The sequence below is a fragment of the Oryzias latipes genome, chromosome 16 (genome assembly GCF_002234675.1).
Source record: "Oryzias latipes chromosome 16, ASM223467v1".
NCBI classification, from domain to species: Eukaryota; Metazoa; Chordata; class Actinopteri; order Beloniformes; family Adrianichthyidae; genus Oryzias; species Oryzias latipes.
Window position 1 is genome coordinate 14,946,119 of NC_019874.2, and position 19,446 is coordinate 14,965,564.

The 19,446-nt window shown below is 41.3% G+C and overlaps 2 protein-coding genes across 3 annotated transcripts; both read right to left on the minus strand.

The window, feature by feature from the left end:
• Window positions 1–4,598: 4,598 nt before the first annotated feature.
• On the minus strand, window positions 4,599–6,914 carry LOC101166601 (urokinase plasminogen activator surface receptor). The gene is made up of 5 exons (XM_023964011.1): window positions 6,793–6,914; window positions 6,397–6,516; window positions 6,176–6,322; window positions 5,143–5,253; window positions 4,599–5,062 (listed from the first exon to the last, which is right to left on the minus strand). Exons 1-5 carry the CDS (start codon window positions 6,836–6,838, stop codon window positions 4,863–4,865), a joined length of 624 nt encoding a protein of 207 aa, XP_023819779.1. The 5' UTR covers window positions 6,839–6,914; the 3' UTR covers window positions 4,599–4,862.
• A 977-nt stretch (window positions 6,915–7,891) lies between these two features.
• On the minus strand, window positions 7,892–10,862 carry LOC111948922 (piggyBac transposable element-derived protein 2-like). Of its 2 annotated transcripts, none has more exons than XM_023964010.1 (2): window positions 10,632–10,862; window positions 7,892–10,041 (listed from the first exon to the last, which is right to left on the minus strand). In XM_023964010.1, the coding sequence occupies exon 2, from the start codon at window positions 10,034–10,036 to the stop codon at window positions 8,420–8,422; it is 1,617 nt and encodes a 538-aa protein (XP_023819778.1). In that variant the 5' UTR covers window positions 10,037–10,041; window positions 10,632–10,862; the 3' UTR covers window positions 7,892–8,419. The 2 variants fall into 2 exon arrangements, with proteins under 2 accessions (XP_023819778.1, XP_023819777.1); XM_023964009.1 differs by lacking the exon at window positions 10,632–10,862 and adding an exon at window positions 10,220–10,610.
• Between the last annotated feature and the right edge of the window lie 8,584 nt (window positions 10,863–19,446).

Here is a 19,446-nt window from a genome sequence, read left to right on the forward strand (position 1 = left end):
GGGGGTCTTGGTGTGGGGATGGCTGGTCACTCCTCCTCCTTCTTTACACATTCCACCATCCATTTTAGAAGAACAAACACTCACCTGAGCACAGGTGTTACCTCACCTTTGCACTAATATTTGGCTTGATTGAATGAAATATTTCACACTAGTTGGTCTGAAGGCATAGGTATGCGTGTGTGAGCACTATTTGTATTGTCTACATGTTGACATGTGGACATTTTTGCAACTAACAGATTGTGTTTGAGTGTGTGTGTGGACAGGCTCCACCCTTTTAAGACTTGTATTACATCTGAACCTCACCGTAATGATAAACACTCAGTACCTTGTTGCTTTATGCTGCTTCATGGTCCCCCCCCCCCACACACTTTCTACAATCACCCTTCTATCCCCCCTCTCTAACATCCCTCTCTCTTTTTCCCTTCTTTCCTTTTCCGTCCGGTCCAACACAAAAGATTTTTTCAAATACGATCAAAGTGAATAAAGTTTGGCCTCGATTACAAAAGGGATTTATTCAGACATACCTCTGGTTTGTCAGAAGATTTATAACCCCTCTTGTTAAAGTAAAATATGTCCAACACAAGAAGCCTTCAGCTCTCATCTGTCTGCCCAGATGTTGGACAGGACAAGTAAAAAAAAAAAAGATTTTGTTGATGGGTGTGACCAAACTAGCACATTATTCAAACATATAGAATAATATTTATATTAAAATTTCACATTTAGATTTTTTTAATTTGAAAGAGACTTATGGAGAACTTCCATTTTCATGCAATTCTATTGCTTCATTCTTTAAAATTACCTATGACGGCTTAATATTCGGTGTCTTTATTCTGAATTACCGTAATTTCCGGACTATAAGCTGCTACTTTTTTCCTGCGCTTACAGCCTATTCATGCTTATTCAGTGACGCGGCTAATTTATGGATTTTATTGGCGGCCGCCGCGTACGTATTTTCGGACACGTTGAATGGTTTGAATTCTCTAAGACCAAACACAAGTCATTTATTTTTCAACACACCTTTAAACAGCCAAACAGCATGGACCTCACTTCACGTCTTAGACACTTCAGTCATGGTTCAACAAAACGAAACACGCATGCCCGGCCGCATCCCAGAATCCTTTGGGGCCATTAGACCCAACGTGCACGTGATCGCCGCTACAATATGATGAAGCTTTCAAGTTAAAAGCAATCGTTAAAAGCAGCGTGAAAAAATCCACCATCACCAACGGGTTTGGAAAAGCCGGTCAGCTGCGTGACGGAGAGAACAGCGCATGGAGTGAATTTACCTCTGAGTCATAGTGACTCGGCTGGCTGCACGTAAATATGTGGGGAATAACATCAACCTTTATTTTGTCGGGACACGACTGGAAACACAAATTGACGTGGTCGTTTTAACGGTTATTAAGGACTGAGCGGAGTTTTGCATTGAAACGCTCACAGCCTCCGTGTGAGCTGGAGACTGCGTGTCGTGTGAGCTGCGGGCCGATGGCAGTCTGAAGGCTCCCACACGTAACAACGCATCCGCCCCTCATACACAAAACGTACAGTATTAAGTCCGATTGCTCTGCACAGACACGATTTGCTCCGTTCACCGGCGCAATGGGGACGAAGTGCTCCTCCTTGAAGCCGCCCTGGCCAGAGCTGTCGGAGTAGATAGGAAGGGGAGACAAGGAGCGCGCGGGAGCGCGGAGCGCAGAGGCGTCGAGCCATTCTGCAGGCTGCAGCCAGGGCTTACTCGAGGCGTCCGCGGAACAACAGTGTTTGTTGTGGAAGGAAACTTCTGACCCACGCGCCGCGAGGAGGCGCGCGTATCGCGCTGAGGCGCGCGCTTTTCAGTCGTCGCAGCTTTATTTTACCGGTGTGTTTTTTAACCAGCCCTGTTACTCCCATAACGCTGCCACGGCACAAGCGGAAGGGGAGCTTTACCCGTTCACCCCTCCATCCACTGCTGATACTTGCTCATTCTTAAACATGTACAACAGAATGGCGAGCCGGGCGTTGGCCCCGCCTTTAGCCCCTAAGACTCATGGGAAATGGGGAATCGCGGATGTAAATTTCCTCATCATAACTGAGGGATGCAATGTTGATTATATGGTTACTGTTTTTAATTTTATGTATGATACCTAGATTGTCAAAAGTTAAGAAAAAAAAAAAACATAACTGAGGAACTTGTGAACAGAATAGAGGTGCATACTGTTTGGCAGATGCAGATATACTCAAATACATGAGCCTGAGGCAAAAATGACTCCACCCACTGTATGCTAATAAATCACACTTGCTCTGTGAGTCAGGACGTGATCCGTCAGGATGACAATGTTGCCTAATTCATGCGGCTGACAATGTTGCCTAATTCATGCGGTTTGTACTCCGGCGTGGCTTGTGTATGCCTGTGTATGTAAAAAATTAGTTAAACACTTGAAAATAGGTAGGTGCAGCTAGTAATCGGGTGCACTTTGTAGTCCGGAATTTACGGTAAGTAAGACAGTAAGTTCTGGTACTGTGATAGGAGTGGGGATTGCACTTATCCAGCTATATTGCTAGTCTCATCAATTGTATTTTTGGTGTCCCCTTAAACATTTTTCTTTAACCCTTGTGTGGTGTTCATATTGTTGTTACTCAGCCAGTGTTCGTGGGTCTGGTGGACCCGTTGCATGTTGTGGTTTTTAATGCCTCACAATCAAACACTTTGATGTTAAAATACTCGACAGATGTTTACCTCATCCAATTACAATCAGTATATTTGGTTAATATTTGCCCTTTACCTTTTTTAGATCACATTCATAACTCATTATTTAAAACGTGATAAAGAAAATCAATTAAAATCAAGATATGAGTGGAAAAAAATTTTCAAGTGAAGTAAGGGTTTTCAAAACTACTGACTTTTATTTATTTGAACACAGAAACTGAACCCATTCAGGTGCACAACACAAGCTGAACACATAAAGTAAACCTATTAGTCAAGACAACACATCAGCCCCATTGAACACATGGCCTTCTAGCCACTAGCCTGTACAACATATGGTCCTGGCTGCTGACGGCCTGGTCCTGTGGCTGGGTGCTGATGGCTTCGTTTTGGAACTGGCTGATGCTCAATCTAAATGGTTAATGGTAAATTGTGTATACTTATATAGCACCTTTCTTCCAACAAGGACAAAGCGCTTTACAGTCACAGACCCATTCACCCAGTCACACACACATTCACTCACACATTCAGACACTGGTGGCAGCTCCGCTGCCAAGCACAGGCGCCACCAGAGGCAAGGTGGGGTTCAGTGTCTTGCCCAAGGACACTTCGACTCATGGGCGTGCAAGGCGGGAATTGAACCTGCAATCTTACGATCATGGGCCGGCCGCCCTACCGCTGCTCCACGGCCGCCCCAATCTAATCATCTTCTTCAGAGTCACTGTTAGACTCTGAATTTTCAGAAATGTGATCCTCTAATTCTGAAACCTCCTCTTCTGAATCGTCTCCCTCTACATCATCATCAAAAACGTCTCTCTTCTAAAATCAATTCCAGGGCCCTCTGCGCAGAAAGCCTTTTGGCCATTTTGATCAGTTGTGATGAGAAACCACACTGGCAAAGCTATATTTATAGTGTCCCGCCTGCAATTTGTAGCAGATAAAGAGCGAGATATTAAAGATCCCCGCAAGAAAGTCAAATGGTCAAATGTGCGGGAGAACGAGAGCAAACAGAGTTGATTCTTGAATTATTCTAACAATGTTGCAACCTTGCGCGGGAACCGCAGGTGCAGAAACAGAACTCACATTTACAGTGAAACTTTCTCTCTCTGCCACTCTCTCTCTCTCTTTCTCACTGGTCACACACACACACACACACACACACCTACACACACCCACACACACACAGCAGGCCCAGACAGGTGGGGGACAGAGTGTAGGTACATAAAACATCAATTTCCACACTTCTATTAGCCCCGGGTCCAGTGGACCCGAACATCTTATATGTAATAGAAATGTGTTGGGGGGGGGGGTATACGGTGTGTGGTCATTAAAAATGTATTCTGATATCTGTTCTTCACAGAAAATGAGCCAAGGCCAGTGAGTCTGAGTTTGAAAAATTAATTAATTGTATCATTTTTCTTTTGATAAAAAATGAAAACGGGTCCCACAGACCCGAACACCACATAAGGGTTAACAGTAGTAGTTTTCATACATTGTCCTTATTTTGGTGGTGGTACCTCCTCGCTTGTGGTTCCAACTCAGTTGGGTCTATATGTAGGAAGTTTTTTGATACGGATGGGGGGGTCTGTCCTCTGAGGTGCTACTAAAGTGTGATGGAGAAACAAACGAGGCCAAGGCACATAATGATGGAAATCACAAATTAAAATCCAGCTTTAAAAAAAAAAGTAAATTTACTTATTTATCTTTTTAAACATATTTTAAACTGAAAACAAAAGCAAACTGTAGTGGTGCAAAAAAAAAATATTAATGAAGTACAATTTATTGCTTTAGGATTTTGAGGATTTTATTTAAACAGCTATTATTCACTTGTTGGTATAAAGACGTCAGTCATACCTTAATAACAAACATCCAAGACAGTCAAAAAAACATTTTAGTCAAAAAACACAACCTCAAATTTTTTTCTCTTGATAAGATGAAACTTTATTTCATATTTAAATTCACACACACTTTTGAAAAGCTTACTCAGAATTGTAATTGACAAGTGAAATAAAAAAGAAACAAACACAAAAAAACATTTAAGTTTATCAAAAATAATCATTTTGGATCTTCAAACTTTAAATCTTCAAAAGATAAGTTGAAAGAGGAGAAGAGTGAGGGCCTCATAGACTTTGTGTATGAAAAAGAGAGGTGCCAAATAATTCACTGTTTGAATTCTCTCTTAAGAAAACAATGTCAAAGAGACCAACGCCACGACTACAAGCAGCAGACCTGTACTTGCAGTGACAGCACTGTTGCACAAGTTACCCTTGCAACAGCTAACCTTTGTTCCTAGAAGTCGAGAAGGAAAGCTGTTTGAGGCAGAGCACATCAGCTCAGAGATGCATCCCTTTACGGTGGTTGTGGTTCCTCCTGCATCAACTGAGAGAGAAAGTTATCAGAAGCTTCGAAATCATTTTCCTTTAGAATAGTCAAGAATAGAGGAAGAACAGGGGTCTCACCTGTTCCGGTAACGCAGTGGTCTTCGTTCCCCTCACAGGCTAAAGTTTTGTCACATGTTGAACCATCACAGGTGAAGCAGTGTCTCCCATTTGGAGTGGTATTGCTTGAGTCTGCAGAAACAAAACAGAAATTATGTTTGAAGATGATCAGAGCCTCACAGCCTTTTCCCCCCGATTTCATCTTGTAAACAGATTTATTGTAACTTGTTAACATTTTAGTTGATTTTTGAAAATGTAATTTAGATTAATTTGAATAAAGAAATTTGTGTAAGAGTTAATAAAATACTCTTTTTTGTTCCTGCCAGAAAATCTCACATGGAGTTACATTTTGTGTCCTAAACCAGATTCTTCTTTTTAATGTGAAGTGTTTTCTATTCTCTTCATGTATGACATTGCTGCTATCTTATGAAGTGCTATATATGCCAAAACATTGCAAAAAAAGTAGCAAGTAGCAAATGAAAATATAATATATTTGCTTTCAAAACATTTTTTTGCTTTAAAAAATGTTTAAAGCATTTTTTGCATTCAATTTTTTTGCTTTTGCTTTTTTTTGCTTTAATTTTTCTTTCCTCCCAAAAATTTTCTTTTGCTTTCAAAAATATTTTTGCGTTTGCAACACGAATGTGTCTCATCTCGCTCTCTCCTAATCTTTGATTTTGCGTTCAGAAGTTTAATTTTAGCGTGACATATCTGCCATCAAACAGCCTGCTGATAGATCTAGATTCTAACCAATCAGATGTCTCTGTCTCGTCAGACGGACTTTTGACTTTGTATCGGTTCTGTTTGAACGGGATTCTGCAGTCTTCATCCATTCATGCCCAGTTTACTTCAGTGAAGCATCATTGTTTTGTTTATTATTGCAGTGAATCTATTCCAAAACACTTGTGCAGCATCAAATAATGTGCTTTAAATATTTTAGTTTTTTAACCTCTTGATCCAGGGTTGTATTACATTGAATATTAATATGTAAAACTGTAACTATGAATATCTTTAAGAAAATCTAATACATTGCAATGGACAGAATGTGTGTTACCAGGAACAGACTGAGTGTTGCAGAGGTTGGAGTTGCAGCATTGGGTGTTGATCCAGGTTTTGGACAACCCAAAATTGACTGAAGCTTCCCCACATTCTTCTGGCAGAGCACAACTCTTCACATTTTGGTCCAGAATTTTTGAACCACCTGTAGGAAAACAAAATGTAATCTATACTATGCACATAACAAGGAAGCACTAAGAATGATTTAATGTCATGTACCTGCATAGGCAATGAGTCTGGATGCACCACATTGATGAGACTGTAAAAGACATTCTCTTTGTGTTTCAGTGCACTTCCCCAAATTGTCTGGTATGCATTCATGACACTTCAGAGTGTCACCTAATAAAACAACAAACAATATAAGAATGAATTAAAAAAAAAAAAACAGGCAATATTTATACATTTATTCTAAAAATTTAATCACAACTACAGCAAGACTCTGAAGCTCTGTGCAGCTAAGACAAAAAGCTGCAATGTCAACTAAGAGATGCAATTTAGACAAAAACGTGAAATAGGCGCAGAGCTTAAATCATTTTAAAGATGGTGCTGATATTTGTTTAAATTATATAAAGTTTAAAATAGTAACACAAAAAAATAGAAAGAAGAAAAACTCACCTTTTGGTAGAAGCCAAATGCCAAGAATTAGAGCAAAGAGATGCATGTTGGTCTTTGGGACAGACTGGGTTTCACTTCTCTCTGTTGAGGCTCCTCTTTTCACAGGGGGGGGGGTCTTAGTCCTTGACTCAGACTCCTCCCTTATCTATTCTGAAATACTGATTACCCACTCCTATGGTAACATTGTAACTACGGTAAACATCTTATGGTTTTGTTTTTTAACAGCAATCTTAACAATGGCCATAAACATGTACGTTAACTTTGCAGTGTGTGGTTTCAAAGTCGTTCCTTTTGCAAAGCGGTACTACAGTCAAACATGCATTTGTTGAAGGTGAATGTTATCTTTCTGTTTGTCAGACCTAGTAAAGATACACACTTTATGAAAGAAACATGTAGCTTTCTTTTGATAATTCTCTTTGAGAAAAAAAAAGATTTCCTTGTTGAACTTAAGATCAAATACAATAAACAAATCAATGTCATAAGAAAAGTCTTTTTTCTGTTTTAATGGTTGCTTTGACAGGTTGCTTGCTGGGAATGTCAACATTTACTGTATTCAAAAATAGTTTTTTGTTGATTTACAAATACATTTACAAATAAACTCCAGAGAAAAAAACCCATGAAGATCTGGGTCTTTTTGTTCAATAATGACTTCAATTTTTTTAGAATCCTGACCTAAAAAATATTCCAGCTGCTTTGGGGGTGTAGGGCCACACACCCACCTTACAGACAGCATTCTACAAATGAAGCATGTTTTTTGGACTGATAGAGGAAACAGGAGGTTACCGTGAAAACCCACGCATGTTATTGTGAAGCTATTGCAAAAACCTGTGTACAAGACTTTTTTCCTGCAATCAGTGGTTATAAAGTTATTCCTTTTTCAAAGTGGTCCTATAAACATCTATTTGTTGAAGGTGAATCTAATCTTTTCAGCTAAATCATTAACTGTTGCAGGAAGCAAAAAGGACAATGAATTATTTGTTTCTCATACATTTTAGATACTGTACATATATGGGCAGCAATTTGTTCAGCAGTTCACTGGAAACGAAACCTACGGTGATCACTTTCATTAAAATGAAAGCTAACACTCAATACAGCTACAGTTTCATTTTCATCAAAAAACATTGAGAAGCAAGTTCACACATACTTTTACCTTCAGCAGGTATTAATATTAACCCTCTATGGCATGAATTTTTATTTTATGAGGAAAAAAATATTTCACCCCAGTTTTGGGACCTTGGGGGGGTCCTTGTAATATATCAATCAGAAAATGTGCCCCCCCACAGCCCCCCCACCAGATTTTGGTTTGTTGCCTCAGAGCAACAAGATGCTATGAAGGTACTAAAACGCCAAGGTTTTCTATATTATTTAATAAGTGGAATGACGAACAAAAAAGCATTAAATACATTACAAGAAGTTTTTTTTCAACAACAACAACAATTTCAAAAGTTTTCTTTCAGTAACAACAATTTGAAAAAGTTTCTTTCAACAACAATTTCAAAGTTTTCTTTCAACACACAGCCACAAATGGTTTATCAATGAGTACATTACAGATTAGCTGCAGTGTGTGTTTATGTTTATGAATGTGTGTTCCTGTGGGGTACTGATTTTTGACAAAACACAGTCTGCATTATTCTGTATGGAACCTCAGGAAGCAGTTGCTGGTGGATGTGAAACAGAGGCGGACGTCACATTTTTGGCACTTGGCTTTTGGTGTACCTTTGCATCCTGGTACCTTGCATCTCCCTTTCTTTTCATCCATGACCATCCAGTGGGCTGTGGCATCTAGACGCACATCAGGGACTGGAATAGGTGTAGCGGGTCCTCTTCTCCTCTTTTCTTTGTACTCCCCAGCAATTGTGGAACTGGGACGACCTCTCTTATGCTCCAGATTCTTGCCACTTTTGCATAAGCTTTCTCCAATATATGACTTGAACGTATAAAGCCTGATCTGTTCCTCTTTACTCATCCCAGTGCTGCTGCAGTCTCTCTTGTAGAGCAGCCAGGCAGTCACGGTGGTCATGTCAATAAAGTGGAACATCAGTCGGTGGTACCACTTCTTTGACCTGATTTTGGTGCGGTACAGTGCAATGAGAGAGTCCAGCAGATCCACTCCACCCATATTCTTGTTGTACTCTCTCACCACGGCAGGACAGGGAACTCTGATGACTTTTTTTTGCTTGCCATCCCACCTATCAACATCAGTGACCGGGTGTGCTCCAATGTAATCACTGAGAAGACTGACTGGACGGTTATCATACCACTTCACAGCATGCAAGGTGGTTTCTCCAACCATGGCCGTCTTCTGGTCAAAAGATCCACGTCCAGTTCTCTTCAACTCAGCATCACACATCATGCTCACACCTGGTAGTCTGTTGCTACGGACAGTGCCAGCACAGTGAATTCCCTGCTGAGCAAGTGTGAGAATGAGAGGAACACTCGTGTACCAGTTGTCAAAGAAAAGCTTATGTTTCTGGTGTTTAGGTATTGGCTGGGCCAGGCGGAGGACAACGTTGCCACTTGCTCCTACATCTGGCAGCTCAGGGGGTTGCACAACTCTCCCTGTATAGATCTCAAAATTGTGCTGGACACCATCAGAGCCAGCCAAGACAAGTATCTTGTAGCCCCATTTTTTTGGTTTTGCTGGCAGGTATTGCTTGAGTCTGTTTCTTCCCTTGAAAGGGACCATCTGCTCATCTACAGCCAACTTCTCACCCATTGGGATTGTCTGCAGCTTTGAGGTGAGATGAGTGACCAGTGGTCTGATTTTATGGAGAGGATCAACATTTTCTCCTTGTCTCACTTCATTGTTGTTGAAGTGCAGACATTTTTTGATGAACTCCCATCTATTCAGTGACATGGTGTCAGCTACCTGGGAAACTCGGGTGGCTTTGTTCCAAAACATCCGGGTGCCTGGTAATCCAAACAATGACATGTACACTGCTGTACCCATGAATTGCTCCAGCTCTTTAGTGGTGAGGTTAAGGGGCTTGTTGGTGTTACACTGAATGGCATACAAATTTGACTGCTCTACAACTACTTCCAGAATGTCTTCAGAAAAAAACAGCTTGAAGTATTCATAGGGGGACTTGATATCGTCTGATTTTGGAAGGCCGGCCTGCCATTCTGGGTAATTAGTGATGTTGGCATTGTGGGGTGTTCTCCAACGGGGTAAGCGTGGAACATCTTCCTGTGATGCTTCATCCTCATTTTCCTCTTCATCCAGTGACTCATTGTCATCAGGCATGCCAGCTATATGTTTTCAAAAGAAACCAGTAAGCATAAAATTAGAATAAGTCATATATACCTCTCTAAACGCACAAACACACACACGCATGCACACATGCGCACACACACCCACACATATTTTCATTCCATACAGTATATTACTCTGCTGACTGAACCCTGATCTCCTAACTCTCCCTCAAACCTGATTCTGGAGTCCACTCTTCCTCACTGTCAATCTCCTCGAGCTCACCATCCTCACTGTCGGAAGGGATGAGCCTAACCTCTTGATCATGTTTCTTAGACCGATAAAATGTTTGTGCATCCATTTCCTGTGAATAATAGTAGATAGTACAGCAAAAAAATGATTATGTTGATAACTATGCATCCCTGCACATCTCCATCCATTAGCATGTTATAGTTCACACAAAAGTGATCTAACTGCACAATGTTGCCCTGAGGCAACGAAGGAAAAACTGCCATTTTAGTGTATAAATGAAGACAAAAAGTATCTTTACTCAATCAAATATGGTTCTCTACTTATTCATGCACATCATAGATATTTTTATACCAAGTAATTTAAATGTAAACATGTTAAAAAGTGAAATTTATCTTACCTTCTGCTAGCAGTGTGTCCAAGTCGGCTGTGGTCCCAAAAAAGACTGTTTCACCCCAAGACGAAAGGTCAAAGCCACACCCAGCTCAAATTTCATTGGTCACAGACATATCAGCAGACTTTCAGTGTAGTGTTTTGATTTAAAAAAATTAAAGGGGTGGAGTGTGGGCCAAAATAGTGGTTTGTTGCCTGAGGGCAACGCCATGCCATAGAGGGTTAATATACCCTGACCAAAAATATAAGCGCAACTTTTTTGTTATTGCTCCCAAGAAATGGCCACTCTAAGGCCAGTCTAAGTCACACCTGTGCAATAATCATGCTGTATAATGAAGAAATGTATGCTTACTGATTTAATCTTTTATTACATTTGACGTATTAATGTTTAATTTTATACAGTCTAATATTGCTGTTTGACATTTTTACCTCGCTACTGCAGAATGCAGCCGGCGCGCTTATGCAGGCTGGGGTGAGCAGAAACAGGATGCTTACTTCTCCTTTTTACTGATGAGCAAAACCGAGCTTGTCTACAACGACTGGAAATAAGGCCCCCGCTATCAGGCAGAAAAGTGGACCTAGACCACAGGTGTGAGTCGAGCAGAAGTCAACAATAGGCCACATTTTTGACACCTCAGGCGTCCACACACTCAGCAAGAAGTGTGCTTCGCTATACCGAGTAAAAAGGAAATGTTGTAGACTCGAAACGGAGTTGGGGCCAGCGAAAGGTCAAGCCTCTTTCTTTGAAAACAGGAACCCACATTTGAAAGGCTGAGGCGCCAAAAAAGGACAATGTCAAGTAGCAGGTAAAAGATTGGCTGCTGGACAGAGGAAGAAGATCTCAGCAACGCACGAACTCCACTATAAGACTCTTTCCTCAGGAGGTGCTCCTTCTTCTCTTTGGGGCTTTCCTCCTTCGCTATAGCTCTGTGTTTTTGCTCTCTGTCTTAGAACTATTGTATCAGGGAATAAACTTTGTTAATCTTTATCCGGTTGAATAATGGTCATTTCTTCTTATCGACTTATAGAACACGCTGAGGAAAACCTGTAAAAGCGAACAGGTCTCTTTCCTTCACTAATCAGCATCTTGATATGGCACACCTGTGAGGTGGGATGGATTGTCTTGGCACAGGACAAGTACTCACTATCACAGATTTAGACAGATTTGTGAACAATATTTCAGAGAAATGGTTATTTTGTGGATGTGGAAAATGTTTCACATCTTTGAGTTCATACCATAAAAAATGGGAGCAATAACAAAAGTGTTGCGTTTATATTTTTGGTCAGTGTAATTTTTTCTTCAGGTTCCCGGGGAAGACGCCACGAAGTCATAGAGAAGCTGCACTTTTTAACTCTATTTACTGCAAAAACGGATAAATATCTTAGATTAATTAAGAAACCTTTTGTTGTTCTATGCCTAGTTTAAGCAATGAGTTATTTAGAATCCAGTTAGCTTTCTTATTCTGGGACCTAGTTTCAAATAATTTCATAGAAACGTACAACGCTTTATGATCAGTTAGTGGAGAAGAAAAATGGTAATTTCAATATCATCTGCTCTTAGAAAATCCGCCAGTAATCAATGCAAGGCTGTTTGGATCCATCATTATTACTCCAGGTAAAAACAGAATCTGATGGGAATTTTTCCTTCTGGACATCTTTCAGGTTATACCTCTGCATGATTAAATGTAAGGGACTGTTACTAGTAAAAGCTTGTGGCCAATTGATTATCCAACACTATATTAAAATCACCCATTATAATTTCAGAGAATTTATTTAGCCCCCAAATTACATCATTTTCAAAGAAAGGAGGTGAACGTTTAAGTTTGGAGCTGTAAACGTACAGGTTAATGGTAATAAGGATCTTATTTTGAATGATCATAAATATGCAATGTCCCGGACTATCATATTTGCTCATAAGCTCAACCACAAATTACTTTTTAGTTGTGAGAAAGCCAGCTAAATGCTGAATATTTTACATAACCCTTTTAAGCATGATATACCAGAAAAATGTGCATTTATATCTCACAAATGGAGGTTACGTTTTATCTGCCAAACTAATTATATTATCATGAATTGGTTGTTATAGCACCTGAATGTAATTAACCTTAAACACATTTTTAAGGAAATAAACGGCAGAACAAGTAAGATCAGAACAAGAGTTGTGTTTCCTCAAGACATTTAAAGCACAGAACTGCTCGGGATGCAGTTACTTCTGTCAGTCTCAGCCCTCAGAAAGATTTCAATTTCAATTTATTTGTTTGTAAGATAAGCCCTTGAGATGTGTCATCTCCTTTTCGAGGGGGTCCTCGACATACAACAAAACAAGCAAACACCAACAGATACAGTTGAGCAAACTTTACATATGTCAAAACAATGAAGAACTTAAAATATACAAGACAACGAGCAGGCACACACACAAACACAGACATTTATTGCACCTCTTAGCAGTTAGTTTAAAGGCAAGGGAATAAAAAGCAGGAAAGAAATCATATATCAAAAACAGTTACATGAGTGTTGAAGATGTTCTAAACAGCCATTTTTAAAATGCAAAGAATGAGGATAAAGAACGAATAGATGGAAGATAGTTCCAGTCTGAGGGGGCTTTGTAATAAAATAAGTATTTTCCGATTTCTTTTTTAACTCTTGGAACAACAAAAAAGATTTGATCTGCATGACGTAAATTATAAGAAGACTGAAAAGGAATTAGATATTGTTTGAGAGATTCTGGCTAACTGAGGTTAATACATTTGAAGTCAAAGGAAGCTGAGGAGTACCCAGGCCCGGCAGCACCCTGGTCAGGAGTCCGTAGGGATCATGGTCATGAACAGCGAGATATCCTTAAAATATTTCTAAAATTCAATACATAAAAAGCAGCAGCTGTTCAGCAGGTGGGAGCGTCAGAAAATACCAGCGCTGCAAGAACAACAAACACCCAAAAAAATAAAATAAATAAATAAATAAAAAGCTTAAATGCAAGCGCAGGACTTGACCCTCGCCGGCTTACCAGACAGACTGTTCGTCACCTGGGAGGCGCACTCAATTGCAGAGGCTGTATTTTGCTCATTATCTGTGCCTGCAGGTCTCATCCGGAGCTGAAAGAGTGTGTCAATATGAGGCAGCGAACAAACTCCTGTCATTAGCCTACCACCGCTACTTGACCTGTGAGGCCAACCGGAGGTGTGCAAACAGGAAGTGGGCAGTTCCAATGGCCAAATGCTGCCCCTGGCCAAGTCTTCTTCTTATTGAAGGGGGCGACCAAGATGGCGGAGTGAGTAGACGCTCTTTACCGAGTTCTGCACAAAAAGTTCTTGAAATACGGTAAAACCCTGACTTTATTCTTTAAAACACCAACAAATCTCTTTATAAACAAGAATACATTGACCTCTAAGAGATAAGAAGCAGAATGCCGACTTCAAAAGGTGCAAAGAGAGGATTAGATATATCAAAATCCAAGCTAGCATCTGGAGAGGCTGTCGATGCTACCGCTACCTCAGGCAACATACTTGTGGACAACTGCCACAACTACGCTGCATCCCAGTCAACGGTTGCTCCAAATGTTGAAGATATGGATGACTTTCCATCCCTCCCTGCTACACCTCTCAAATCTCCAGCGTCAAAAAAAGTGATGTACGACTCCGGCAGCAACGATCCACCCACTTCAAACAAGATCATATCCCATCTTTCAGCATTGATAAACAGAAGATCGTACAGTCTGGTAATCATGGTGAAAGAGAATTCAAGTATGGTGAAAGAAAATGCTCTGAAGATTGAAGGTCTCAAAAAATCGATTGACTTTATGCATGCTGAAATGAAAGATGTAAAGAAAAAAGTGAATGATCTTGAAAGAAAAGTAAAAAGAGGCGAAGACCAACTGGATAACCACCAGCTGAGACTGTCTAATCTGGAAAGATACTCCAGAAGATGGAACCTCAAACTACACGGTGCCATGGAAACTGAGAAAGAAGACACACGAAGAAAGGTGATAGAAATTTGCCAATCGGTTTTACCTGAACAGAAACAGAAGCTACCTGACGTCATCGACACCGTGCATCGACTGGGACCCAGGAAGCAAGGCAACGCCAATCCGAGAGGCATCATCATACAATTCACCTCACGTGTCTCCAGGGATGCTGTCTGGAAAGCAGCCAAAACATCCTCTTGCCTGCGAGAGAATCAATTGAAATTCGCTGAAGATTTATCCCAGGAAGACAGAAGTCGTCGTGCCAAATTGTGGCCATTAATAGACAAAGCACGCAAGGAGGGGAAGTCGGCATACTTTGTTGGAGCCCGTGGCTTCATCAATGGAACAGAAGTGCTCCCTCCTTCATAGAAACGCTCATCCTACATTTAAAAGCTGACTGCTTCGGTGAGACTATTAACACTATTTCTTAATCACAAATTGGTTGATGTTTACTGTCCATACATCATTTTCTGATTAGGGCTATAACCTTATTTTAAACCTTAATTTCTTAGAAGAAGAAGAAGAAGAGAGGAAGAAGAAAAAAAAACTTATAGCCCTCTTCTTATTTTGGCTGCACATTTTTTTTATTTTATTTTATTTTCTAAACCAAAATGGGTTGGATGTTATTCTATTTTTATTTAGTTAGTCAGGATTATTACACTATTTTTGTATGATTCGTGCAGTGCTCGGTCCCCTTCTCTTCTGTAAATCTATTCTTTCTTTGTTAGATCAGTTCATTAAACGTGTCTTTTTCACTCGTTTCTCTCAACGCCAGGGGACTAAGGCAAACGTGCAAGCGCAAAGCTCTATTTTTATTTCTTAAACAATTTAAAACAAATTTCTGTTTTTTGCAAGAGAGTCATTCCACATCTACTGATGCAAATTTTTGGAAATCACAATGGGGCAACGATATTTGGTTATCTCATGGTTCCGAACGTTCATCTGGTGTCACCACACTTAAGAACAACTTTTCTGGTTACATATTAGACTCTGACTGTGACAATCTTGGCCACTACAACTGTATGGCAGTTAAAAATGATATTTCCAATTTTATCATTGTTAATATATATGGTTACAACAATAAAAGTGACAACGACAAACTACTGGACTCCTTAGAAGAAAAAATAAGCTTATGGTTATCCAGATACCCAGACTCCATACTTTTTGTTGGGGGGGACTTTAATATTGCTATCAATAATACACTTGATAGATGGCCTCCAAGACGGGAAACTTCATATAGCACCAATCTCAAAAGATTTATGAATAAGTTCGATATTGTGGATGTTTGGAGAGAGAAATTTCCCAATGACAAACGTTTCACCTGGAGTAATAAAACCGGTTCCAAACAATCTCGCATTGATTTCTGGCTTGTTTCAAGCTGTATAAATAAAGATAACATCACTGTGAATATTTTGCCAACCCCTCTGACGGATCATAGAGCTATTTATATTAATATCCAAATTATTACTCCTGACAGTACTACTTGGAAATTCAATTACTGGAAGCTAAATAATTCTTTACTGAGGCATGAAGCAGTCAAAATCGAAATTACAAAATTGATTAATTTTTATTGGAATAAGGCCTCTTCTTTCTCTTTCGGCTTTTCCCATCAGGGGTCGCCACAGCGAATCATCCTTTTCCACCTCACTCTATCATGGACATCTTCTACCCTAACATTAGCCAACTTCATGTCCTCTGTTAAGACATCCATGTATCTCCTCTTTGGCCGTCCTCTTGCCCTCCTGCCAGGCAGCTCCATCTCCAACATCCTTCTACCAATATATCCACTATCCCTCCTCTGAACATGTCCAAACCATCTCAGTCTGGCTTCTCTGACTTTGTCGCTGACACAGGCAACATGAGCCGTCCCTCTGATGTACTCGTTCCTTATCCTGTCTAACCTGGTCACTCCTAAGGAGAACCTCAACATCTTCATCTCCGCTACCTCCATCTCAGCCTCTTGTCTCTGTCTCACTGCTACCGTCTCTAACCCATAGAGCAGAGCTGGTCTCACCACTGTCTTGTACACCTTTCCTTTGAGTCTTGCTGGCACTCTTCTGTCACACAACACTCCTGACACTTTCCTCCAACCGCTCCAACCTGCCTGCACTCGCCTCTTCACCTCTTTTCCACAATCCCCATCACACTGAACTGTTGACCCCAAGTACTTAAACTCCTGCACCTTCTTCACCTCAGTCCCCTGTAACCTAACGCTTCTACCTTGATCCCTCTCGTTCAGACACATGTATTCTGTCTTACTACGACTGACCTTCATACCTCTTCTTTCCAGAGCAAACCTCCACCTCTCTAGCTGTTCCTCCACCTGCTCTCTACTCTCACTGCAAATTACAATGTCATCCGCAAACATCATTGTCCAGGGAGATTCCTGTCTTACCTCGTCTGTCAGCCTGTCCATCAGCATAGCAAACAAAAAAGGACTCAAAGCTGATCCTTGGTGTAGTCCCACCTCCACCTTGGACTCCTCTGTCTGACCTACAGCACATCTCACCACCGTCATACTTCTCTCATACATGTCCTGAACTACTCTGACATACTTTTCTGCCACTCCAGACGACCTCATACAGTACCACAGCTCCTCCCTCGGCACCCTGTCATACGCCTTCTCTAAATCTACGAACACACAATGCAGCTCCTTCTGACCTTCTCTGTACTTTTCCATCAACATTCTCAAAGCAAAAATGGCATCAGTGGTGCTCTTACGGGGCATGAAACCATACTGCTGCTCACAAATCTCCACCTTCTTCCTAAGCCTGGCTTCCACTACTCTTTCCCACAGCTTCATTGTGTGGCTCATCAACTTTATTCCTCTATAGTTGCTGCAGTTCTGCGTGTCACCCTTGTTCTTAAAGATTGGGACCAGAACGCTTCTCCTCCATTCCTCAGGCATCTTCTCACTCTCTAAAATCCTATTGAACAACCTTGTTAGAAATTCCACTGCTGTCTCTCCTAGGCACTTCCATACCTCCACAGGTACGTCATCAGGACCAACGGCCTTTCCGCTCTTCATCCTTTTCAGAGCCTTCCTAACCTCATCCTTTCCAATCTCTGCTACTTCCTGCTCCACAACAACCACATCTTCCTCCCTTCTTTCCCTGTCATTTTCCTCGTTCATCAGCTCCTCAAAATACTCCTTCCATCTTTTCTGTACACTCTCTTGGGTTGTTAGCACCTTTCCATCTCTGTCCTTAATCACCCTTATCTGTTGCACGTCCTTCCCATCTCTGTCTCTCTGTCTGGCTAGCCTGTACAAGTCCTTCTCTCCTTCCTTTGTGTCTAACCTGTCATATAGCTCATCGTAAGCTTTCTGTTTGGCCTTTGCCACCTCTCTCTTCACTTTACGCTGCGCTTCCTTGTACTCCTGTCTACCTTCCTCAGTCCTTTCTACATCCCACTTCCTTTTAGCCAACCTCTTCCTCTGGACGCATTCCTGTACTTCCTCATTCCACCACCAAGTCTCTTTACCGTCTTTCCTCTTTCCAGATGACACACCTAGCACCTTCCTACCTGTTTCCCTGATAATCTCTGCTGTAGTTTCCCAGTCCTCTGGAAGCTCATCCTGACCACCCAGGACCTGCCTCAACTTCTGCCTAAATTCCTCACAAGTTTCTTCATTCTGTAGCTTCCACCACTTGGTCTTCTTTTCTGTTTTCCCTCTCTTCTTCTTCCTGACCTCCAGAGTCATCTTACACACCACCATGCGGTGCTGTCTGGCTACACTCTCTCCTACCACCACTTTGCAGTCATTAACCTCTCTCAAATGACCTCGTCTACATAGGATGTAGTCCACCTGAGTACTCCTACCTCCACTTCTGTATGTCACTCTATGTTCCTCTCTCTTCTGGAAGTAAGTGTTGACTACAGCCATTTCCATCCTCTTCGCAAAGTCCACCACCATCTGTCCCTCCAGATTCCTTTCCTTCACACCAAACCTGCCCATCACCTCCTCATCACCTCTGTTGCCCTCACCAACATGCCCATTAAAGTCTGCTCCAATAACAACTCTCTCTCCTCCGGGAGAACTCTCTATGACCTCATCCAACTCACTCCAGAATCTCTCCTTCACTTCTAACTCACAGCCAACCTGTGGCGCATACCCACTGACTACATTCACCATCACCCCTTCAATTTCTAACTTTAGGCTCATCATCCTGTCTGAGACTCTTTTCACCTCTAGAACATTGTTTACAAACTCCCCCTTCAGAATCACTCCTACCCCGTTTCTCTTCCTATCAACACCATGATAGAACAGTTTGTATCCTCCTCCAATACTACGTGCCTTGCTGCCCTTCCACCTTGTCTCCTGCACACACAGTACATCTACCTTCCTTCTCTCCATCATGTCTGCCAGCTCTCTGCCTTTCCCTGTCATTGTGCCAACGTTAAGAGTCCCTATTCTCAAACCTATGTTCCTGCCTTTTCCCTTCTCTCTCTGGCCACGGACCCTTCTGCCTCCCCTCTTTCTTCCACCAACAGTAGTCAAATTTCCACCGACACCCTGTAGGTTAACAGCATCGGTGGCGGTCGTTGTTAACCCGGGCCTCGACCGATCCGGTATGTCTAAAGTGTTGTGGATGATTCGCATGGTTATTTTGGCAATTTTTTACGCCGGATGCCCTTCCTGACGCAACCCTCTCTATTTATCCGGGCTTGGGACCGGCACAGAAGTTACTGGCTTGCAACCCCTGTGGCTAGATTTTTTATTGGAATAAGGCCAATAAAGAAAAATCTTTTTGCACCAATTGGGAACTTTTTATATTTTAAACTTGTAAATTCTTAAGAAAATATGGAAGTCAAAATGCCAAATTAAGAAAAGCTGAAGAGGAAGAAGTGGTAAGCAAAA

Excerpts from the sequence above, each read along its gene's own strand:
- LOC111948922 (XM_023964009.1), bottom strand. The coding sequence starts at position 10,343 with ATGGATGCACAAACATTTTATCGGTCTAAGAAACATGATCAAGAGGTT. Across the intron at positions 10,042-10,219 it reads AGAGTGGACTCCAGAATCAG|CTGGCATGCCTGATGACAAT; the intron begins GTTTGAGGGAGA and ends GAAAACATATAG.
- LOC101166601 (XM_023964011.1), bottom strand. The coding sequence starts at position 6,838 with ATGCATCTCTTTGCTCTAATTCTTGGCATTTGGCTTCTACCAAAAG. Across the intron at positions 6,323-6,396 it reads CAGACTCATTGCCTATGCAG|GTGGTTCAAAAATTCTGGAC; the intron begins GTACATGACATT and ends GTTTTCCTACAG. Across the intron at positions 5,063-5,142 it reads CCACTGCGTTACCGGAACAG|TTGATGCAGGAGGAACCACA; the intron begins GTGAGACCCCTG and ends TTTCTCTCTCAG.